The sequence below is a fragment of the Hippoglossus hippoglossus genome, chromosome 8, assembly GCF_009819705.1.
Source record: "Hippoglossus hippoglossus isolate fHipHip1 chromosome 8, fHipHip1.pri, whole genome shotgun sequence".
In the NCBI taxonomy this organism is placed as follows: Eukaryota; Metazoa; Chordata; class Actinopteri; order Pleuronectiformes; family Pleuronectidae; genus Hippoglossus; species Hippoglossus hippoglossus.
Window position 1 is genome coordinate 21,360,687 of NC_047158.1, and position 9,035 is coordinate 21,369,721.

Consider the following 9,035-nt stretch of genomic DNA (forward strand, 5'->3'; position numbering starts at 1 on the left):
TTTCCCAAACATTCATCCTGGTTGGTTGTATAAGTCGACCTCTGGTCACTTGGTTACTGGGCATCAAGGCGGTTCATGATCACACGTGGTGGAGGTCAGAACTCCCTGGGGAGGCCGCTCGGCCCGGGGCTGCCAGAGAACGGCAGGGAGCCGGGACCGGTCGGGCTGTGGGAGTGCGGGAAGAACGAGGGGATGTAGGGAATGGCAGCCATCAGCAGCGGGCTGGCCGGGGGGTCTTCTTCCTTGGGCAGCGCGATGACCACGTCGTCCTGGTCCCACACGTGAAAGGCATTGTGGGCGAAGGGATGTGCCGGGGGAGCGTGGCTCAAGGCCACGCGCTGCGCTTCTTTCTCCTTCTCTTCATCACCGGTCGGACCCAACAAGCATTCTGCACAAGAGAGGAAGGGAAGTTACAGATTTAACATTAACATTTGCTTGTGACAAAATGAAAAGGCCGGAAATAAGTGACCAGAGAGGAAGTGTGAAGATTTAATTTAAACTATATAAACTCCACATGATCAGAGAGATGAGTTCAAACAGTTGAATAAAGTTATGATCCACTCGTCCCTCTCGTACGCACCTGAACCTCGAAATGGAGGTGAAGCATTTTTTTATTTTTAGAGATAAAAGATTAAAAGTAAACAAAGCAATGGATGAAGTCATCATTTGAAAATATTATAAATATAGTCAAATGAGAAATTAAAATTAATGGGCAAAAAAATGTCTAAGAGGAAAAATGAAACGACTAAAAGTAATGGATAAATAGGTGAAATCTATCTCAAGCATCTAGCATATAACTACCCTTTACATTCATTATTATAATTATGAATATGCAACCAGGTGTAGAATGTCTGATTTGAAAACTTCTGTATGTGATAACATTAATCAGCATATTCCAGATGTAAGTAAAATAGTGTATGAGCTATAATAATACAAATAAAACTAAATTAAAATAAAATGTATTTCATGTTGACACTCAAAGGACATCTATCAATATATTATAAATAAAGACATGAATCATTAAAGTAAGAGAAGAGTTATAATCTGATGAAGTCCTACCTGCGATGTCGATGGCCAGGTCCTTGATGAGATGTCCCACGATGGCGTAGGCGACTCCCACCACCACCACCGCAGCCATGAGCAGATACAGCACCGCCTTGGGCAGCGGGATGAGGTCCTTCACCACGGGCTTGTACTGCCTGTACAGAGGGTCGTCCAGGGACGAGGAGTAGGGGTACGCATGTCCTTCATTGCTGGAGTTCAGCCCGGTGAGATTATAACCATTCATGATGAGGAAGACTATAAACAGGACGCTTCTCCAGACATGACAGAGACGCCTCTCGAAGGAAAACACAGATTCTGCCGAGGAAACAGAAGCTGTCAAACACGTCGGGATCAAATAAAACAGTGAAAGTCATTGAGAACGTTTCAAACCTGATTCAGCAGCTGAACGTGTGAATGATTCTTCTTCAGGTTCTGCTGCCGCCGGCTCTGTCCTTGGTGCTGAAGTGCTGAGGGGGTTGTCCACCGCCAGGTTCCTCTCTCTCTCTCTCTCTCTCTCTCTCTCTCTCTCTCTCACAAGCCTCTGCTCAAAACAAGCTTACACGCCGGCGTCGCTCTTCCTTTAATTCCCTGGAGTTACTGAGAAAGTCTCTTCGTGGGGAATCAACCGAGCTCTCTCTGAAGCGCACGGAGCTATTAGTGCTGATCCAGCCTCTTTAGGGTTTGCTTGTTGTAAGGTGTGTAACTCTGTGATGAAGTCTGAGACACACACACACACACCACAACAACGCCTCATACACAACAAACTGATATTACACCAACACAATTCCTCCCGACGTATCTGAAAATGAAGGTGATAACCTGCATGTCACTCAATAAATGTTCTTAGCTGTTGGGTTAAAAATAGATTTAGATTTAAAGTTACTCACCAGAACGTGCGAATCCTTTAGGTCCAAATATATCCATCCATTGTCTCCTGCTGATCCTGGCTCGGGTCGAGGAGGTCATCCCAGACGTCCCTCTCCCTCAGCACGCTCTCCAGCTCCTCCCGAGTGATCCCGAGGCGTCCCGAGGCCTGATGGGACATGTAGTCCCTCCAGCGAGTTCTGAGTTTACCCCAGGGTCTCCTCCTCCTCGCTAGATGCTCTAACCTCCCCAACTGCCCCCTGTGAAGGAGCAGCAGTTCTACTACAAGCTCCATCCAGACGTCTGCAGCTCAGCTCCTTCTCGACCACAACAGTCTGAATGTAAAACACACACAAATATAGACTATATCTATACTGGCTGCTGTAGAGTGACAGAATGGTTTCAGGGTCTTTGCAACAGGACGTCACCTGCATGTGGTCTTAGATTCTGGGACCTTCTCTGTTCAGGGTCTTTGCAATGACACCTCGGTTGGAAACATCCTAAAAAAGGCCCCGTGCCTCGACAGCTTTCTGCCAACAGCTTGTTAATGTTTGAGGTGTGGATGCGTCTATAACCTGCAACACAGAGGTTGCATCTCAAATCCCATATAAATCATAATCTGTTGCATATTTGACATCTTGAGGATATAATCCCACACGATTACTGTAAATGTGAAGCTTCCTTATTATCTGCTGCAGACGAGAGGGGAGGAGTCAGGAGAACACCAGCAGCCTGTTTTCTTCCAAACAATTAATTTCCTCTCACATCACGAGGGAACAATCTCCCCAGCAGCCTCCGTCTGTTTGGGGGGGGGATTTGTCACAGTGAGTCACATCCACACACTGTGACAAATCACACGCTGAATTGCGAGATGAAAGGCCATTGGTCAAAAGAAGGAAAAAGCTATTTCATTATGTAAGCAGCATGTAGAACACGCCAGGGATTGGCCCGGTTCTTTAATTTCCCTTCACTTCAAAGTGGCAGAGGCAGACTTGCAAAGGGAGCTGGAGAGGATGGAGGTCTTTATCTGTCTGGCAGCACGCCCCCCCCCCCCCAAAAAAACATTTACACTGAAACTGTGTATTGTGAATACGCCACAGTTTATTGCACGTTCACATGTTCAATGCCGTCAAACTGCCATAGAATGAAAGGACGTACAGTAAAATCCTCGTGTCTTTTCACTGAGATATTCTCAGGATGAAATAACAGCAGGCTTCACTTAATTCCTCTGCAGACACTTAAATAACTTTTATTCATATAAAGCACCAATTATGACATCTTAGTGTTTCAGCCCGTAAAGTGCAACAAGTACCAAACTACACAGAGACATCAGTAAATCAGTGTCTGAATTTACACCTCGTTGCTTTAGACTTTTAACTTTGCATTCATCAGTAACAAGCAGCAAATCTTGGATCTTGACCTTATTCAAAGTTTTCCTTCGTCACTACAGTGAATCCCGATGACGTCCAAACAAATCGAGTGAGAAACAAAGAGTTGGAAAAACACTGTTGTGACAGATATAGAAAAATATCTCTCTTTACAAATCTACATCTGAGTTAATTACACTTCATCAGCTCCGTCACAGGCTGGTTTCTTTCTTTCAAAATAAAAGCACTCCATATATATTTCACCCATTTCCATTATATAGATTATACACTTGATCAAAACTAACTGAAAACAGCTTGTGTCTCGTTACAGAGTTGATGTGCGTGTTACATTTCTGACAGTACGGTCCCGTCGTCGGGGATCAGCAGAGAGTTTGTGTCTATTTGTCCACAGTGAAGGACTGAAGACCTGTGATGGCTCTGCCCAGGATCAGCGCGTGGATATCATGAGTGCCTGAGGACGACAGAGGAGAAGACCCATAACTAACTAAGCTCAACAGTCGTGTAATGGATCAAAAACTATATATATATGAATTCAATGTTAGGGGCACAGGTAAAAATGAACTAAACATGGTCGGGCAGCAGTTGAGAACGTTTTCTGGAGGAATCTGAATTCAAAATGATTGAGGACGCCTTACAGAAATTAGACCTGTGCAGGACTGTGGGTGGAATACAACTGGTGAATATAATCCTTCAAGTGTTCAGAAGCTGTGCAGCAATTCAGCCAAATTAATTTCTCGTGACACAATCTGCTCCTCCTCACCTTCGTATGTGTTGACGGCCTCCAGGTTCAACATGTGGCGGATGATGTGGTACTCGTCTGAAATGCCGTTTCCTCCCAGCATGTCTCTGGCCTGCCGGGCGATGTCCAGGGCTTTACCACAGCTGTTCCTCTTCAGCATGGATATCATCTCTGGGGCCGCTCTGTTCACAAAACAGACATTTGCAACCGTTTTCCACTGGGAGTGATTTCATCTATAGTCTCATACACCTCAGGGAAACGAGGAAATTACTTTTTGTCATCAATGAGTCTTCCCAGCTGCAGACACGACTGGAGGCCGATGGTTATCTCCGTCAGCATGTCGGCCATTTTCTTCTGCATCAGCTGATTCCTTGCCAGTGGCACGCCGAACTGGATTCTGGTTCAGAGAGTGACGTCACACAGATATCATTTAGTGGATTGAACTCTAACGCAACAAGTGGACAAGGTGTCCTCGGTTTCTTCTGACCTGTCGAGTGTGTACTGACGAGCTGCATGGAAGCAGAACTCTGCAGCACCCAGCGCCCCCCATGCGATACCATACCGGGCGTTGTTCAAGCAGCCAAAAGGTCCCTGCAAGCAACCAGAGGAGCGAGTTGAGCAATACTTCCTGTGTGTGAAGTGGACTTTGTAATACCACATTCACGACACTTTAACTGCCTCTGTAACCGTCACAGTTTGACTCCGCTCACCCCAAGGCCGGACACTTTGGGGAGCAGGTTCTCCTCGGGAACCTCCACCTCGTCCATGACGATCATGCCGGTGGTCGAGGCTCTCAGGGAGAACTTCCCCTCGATCTTGGGTGTGGAGAAGCCTTTCATACCGCGCTCCAAGATGAAGCCACGGATCTTCCCATCGTCGCATTTGGCCCAGACCACAGCGACGTCTGCCACGGGGGAGTTGGTGATCCTGGAAGTAAAGGGAAGGTGACAGAGACAAGTTATCGTGCACACTGGTGAACACTGATAAACTGTAATGAAGCAGCATGACAGTGGGTACGTTTTGACATTTGTTAACAATACATTTTAATAATAATTATATAACAACGCATGTATTTCATCTACCAAACATAGTTTTAAGAAGTTATAAAACTGAGTGAAAATAGAATGAATAGATTCAAACATAAACCTGGTATGAGTGTGCAAGTTTAACTGTGAATAGCTCCACCATGTGGACAACTAACGACATATCAAGTCCAGTGCCACAACAAAAACATTTCAACTTTTAAACAGAAAAACGAAATTCTTTATACCAACAATATGTGGTGAAAATACAAACACTATGAAATATAAGTACAATATATAAGAAATACTGTAATATAGCATATAGTGAAAGAAAGAAAGGTCACTAAAAGGTCACTGATGTTTGTTGCTGTTTTCAGATCATTAACTCTTTCTGACCCGATGCAGTATAAACTCTGAACAGTGTAAATACACCTGACCTTATAATCACATGCTTTATGTAACATGTCATTGTTATTCAGATGATCTGTGTTCTCTATCGGTGATGCTGTAGAACTGCATCACACAGAAGATATTCAGCTGTTTGGTTCGTCACATTTCTGTCAGTGAAGTTTGAACCGTTTCCTGTCCAATGAGGAGCCGGTGTTCACACGACTCACCAGGTCTTTGAGCCGGTGAGAGAGTAGGTGCGACTGGTCGGGTTGTATTTGGCTCTGGTTTCCATGCCACCGGGGTCACTGCCGTGGTTCGGCTCCGTCAAGCCGAAGCAACCGAGGATCTCTCCACGAGCTGGAACAGAGAGAGCGAGGGGGGGGGGTTACATCTCACACAGGAATAACCGAAAAGCTCAGTCGCTCATCAGAACAGAATCTGAACTGCTGTTGACAGATAAATGTCGTCTTACCAAGCCTGGGGAGGTACTTCTCCTTCTGCTCCTCTGTGCCATAGGCGTTGATGGGGTGCATGACCAGCGACGACTGCACGCTCATGACAGAGCGATAGCCACTGTCCACCCGCTCTACTTCTCTGGCAATCAGACCATAGGCCACATAGCTGGTCCCAGCGCAGCCATAACCTGTAAGTCAGATGCAGGGAGAGGAGTCACAAACAAACAGATACAAGTGAACAAAGTCCATTCAAAGAGGCATTTGATTGCGAGACCAGTGGCCGACTATGGAAGTGTTGTGAAACTTTATATCAAGAAGCCAGAATAAACAGATGGCGTCCATTCTGTTGATCTCATCAAAATGATATGCTCATTAATGCATTGAGTAGTGAACAGTGTGCAATGTTCAGACTGACCTTTAATGGTTGGGCCCAGGACGCCCATCTCTCCCATCTCAGACACGATTTCTCTGTGGAAAACTGAGAGAAAAGGACACAACTGTCATGTGAGCAAGTAGTTAGACGGCCGGACTGATTAAACATCACTGAGTATCTCACCTTCGTTTCTGTTTGCCATCAAGATGCGAGGCATGAGTTTCTCTTGGCAGTAGGTGCGGAAGGAGTCCCTGATCATGATCTCCTCCTCCGTCAGCTGACCCTCCAGGTCCAGGCCGTCACGCCAGTTGAACTGGACCTTCGCTGTCACACATTTAGAATGGGAACAATTTAAAAACCTCAAAAAACGAGTTTGAAATATGTCTTGTTAAGCGATTATATTCCAGAATGTATCACTTACGTGCTTTAGACTTCTGCTCTATCTTCTCTGCATCTGTGAAAATACAAATAAGAACAAACAAGGGAATAAAACGCTGTTTCCCTCCCAGTAGAAAACATTGTTAAAAAGAGAAAGACCTAAAACTATTACACACCCCCCCCCCCCCCCCTGCATGTTGTTGTTGTTGTCGTGCTCACCTTGTCTGACAGGCGCTGCAGTCGTCTGAGCTCTGGAAGCTGAGATGATGACACATCTCGGAGGACTGACCAGGAGACGACCCACAGCTCTCAATGCCATGATGGGAATTAGTCTGAGAAATAAAACACACTAGTTATCTTACTGCAGCTCTCTATTCACCGGGCTCCACCACACGTCTATCAACCGCCAGGAAAACACGAGCTCGTCTTCCTCGCCTCATTTCACCGTTTACTCTCTGAGACATCACAAGCTACGACTATAGCCTCTATTACAACACTTTAAAACACATTTCTACATGAACAGCCTTTGAATAAGCGTTTTATTGCTTTATTTATTGTTTTTAATATCATATTGCTTTTAGCCAGACCCTTGTTTCTTTGTGTTCTTGCTTTAATTCATCCAACGTCTCTTGCATATATATTCTAAATAGGTAATTGCACTGCATGTGTTTCTATGTCCGTGAAGCACTTTGTAATAACACACATATTAACATACTGTCTTTTCCTGTTTTATTTAAATATACTGTCAGTTTTAGATTCTCTGGTGTTGACACTGCTCCACAAACTGGTTCGTGTCACTGGGTTGAAAAGCTCCCAGTGGAAAACATGGCTGAGTAACTTTACCCTCAGATGAACTCTTCACTGTCTCGTCCACTGGAACAACCTTTCGAAGCTAACAGGCTAAGCTAGGCTAGGCTAGGCTAGGCTAACCCAGGTAGACTCCACCGTGGCTACAAGCTAACAGCGCTAGCTCACGCAAGAAGACGTAGTTACGACATATTAACGCACGTCCCTTGCGTGTGACTGTGGAGTAAAAGTAACGTGCGGAGTCTGAGTGTTCGAGTGAAACAACAGAAACCTCAGCAGCGGCTGTGTGAGGGTCTCTAACCTGTGACGTGCGGCTCCACCGTCCTTCCTCTGTGGACACGTTCCTGTCTGCCTGGCAAAACAAGACCCGACGTCATCACGCACGGCACCCCGAGCGCCAATCATGTGCCACGTTGAGTGTTACGTCATCGCCGAACCCCCTGCCAGTGATGAAATATTTGTTTCCTGATTATTATGTATTTATAAATAAAGACAATAAATATGAAATCTGCACTATGACCCGTGTTTTTTTATTTTTAACCAATCATTGTTGAGGATCGCGGTCTTTTAAGGACACTTCCGCCACAGGGGAGGATCCTGATTGGCTCATTAGCAGGGGCGTGAAGCTGGAGGAGTTCCCAGAATAAATATAGATACACAATAAAAGTCAGCTCACACTAATCCTTGAAATAAGTTCAGACAAGTCCTCAACACTCATTTACTCTGGATGAATAATATATATATAATATATATACATATATTATATATATATATATATATATATATATAACAGCTTTAATTACTTTAGAAACCTAAAAGTTTTATATAACTGGCTTTTCCTCTAAATGGGGTCAACCAGGTAGAGGTCAAATTGTCTTTTTTTCAAATCTCTCCTTATGTTTTCTGCTTAACACATCTACACCAACAACACCTACAGCATTAGAATTGATCTGGCTAGTGTCGGGTGTCTGCTAGTTTGTAATAACCAAGAAAAACTTCATTTGTTCAAAAGTTTCTGTGACTTTCCGAGGATTCAGACAGTCTGACGCAGAGAATGTGACTTGGCTGCAAATTCACTCAGTAAATCACCATGGTGTGAAGTAAGAGCTTCAGAAAACAGCTGGTGAATCGAACGAATTAGTATTTCTGAGTATATTTTAAAATTGTGATCAACAATACAATAGATAATAATAAATGTAATAATAAAAATCTAGTAGATCTAGATAGAGTTGGTCAGGGACTCCCTCTGAATGATAAGGTCTGAAGGTCTGAACACAACGTGAAGCATGTTGTGTTTTTGTCTGAAGATGGGTCACCAATCAGCTGTTTACCCCTGAAACTCCACAAGTGTTTTGTGGACTCAAACACTTTTCATTTCTGGGTGAACTATCCCTTTAAACTGAAAGAATCACACTTGGTTGTGACTTAACTCCACCCAGGCTATAAATAAGAGAACAGTAGAATTCAAAGAATCAAAGAATTCATTGTTTTTTCAGTTTGCTTTAATGTCAGTGGTCATAGATCCTTTGATGTTTTAGATTGTTGCTACGGTGAAAGATTTATACGATCTGAAGA

At 44.3% G+C, this 9,035-nt stretch overlaps 1 protein-coding gene across 1 annotated transcript; it reads right to left on the reverse strand.

The window, feature by feature from the left end:
- Nucleotides 1–3,416: 3,416 nt before the first annotated feature.
- Nucleotides 3,417–7,914, reverse strand: LOC117765842 (glutaryl-CoA dehydrogenase, mitochondrial-like). Its single transcript, XM_034592379.1, has 12 exons — nt 7,762–7,914; nt 6,873–6,985; nt 6,697–6,729; nt 6,459–6,599; nt 6,318–6,380; nt 5,920–6,090; nt 5,675–5,804; nt 4,746–4,962; nt 4,523–4,626; nt 4,307–4,432; nt 4,057–4,217; nt 3,417–3,747 (listed from the first exon to the last, which is right to left on the reverse strand). Exons 1-12 carry the CDS (start codon nt 7,863–7,865, stop codon nt 3,674–3,676), a joined length of 1,437 nt encoding a protein of 478 aa, XP_034448270.1. The 5' UTR covers nt 7,866–7,914; the 3' UTR covers nt 3,417–3,673.
- Nucleotides 7,915–9,035: the final 1,121 nt, after the last annotated feature.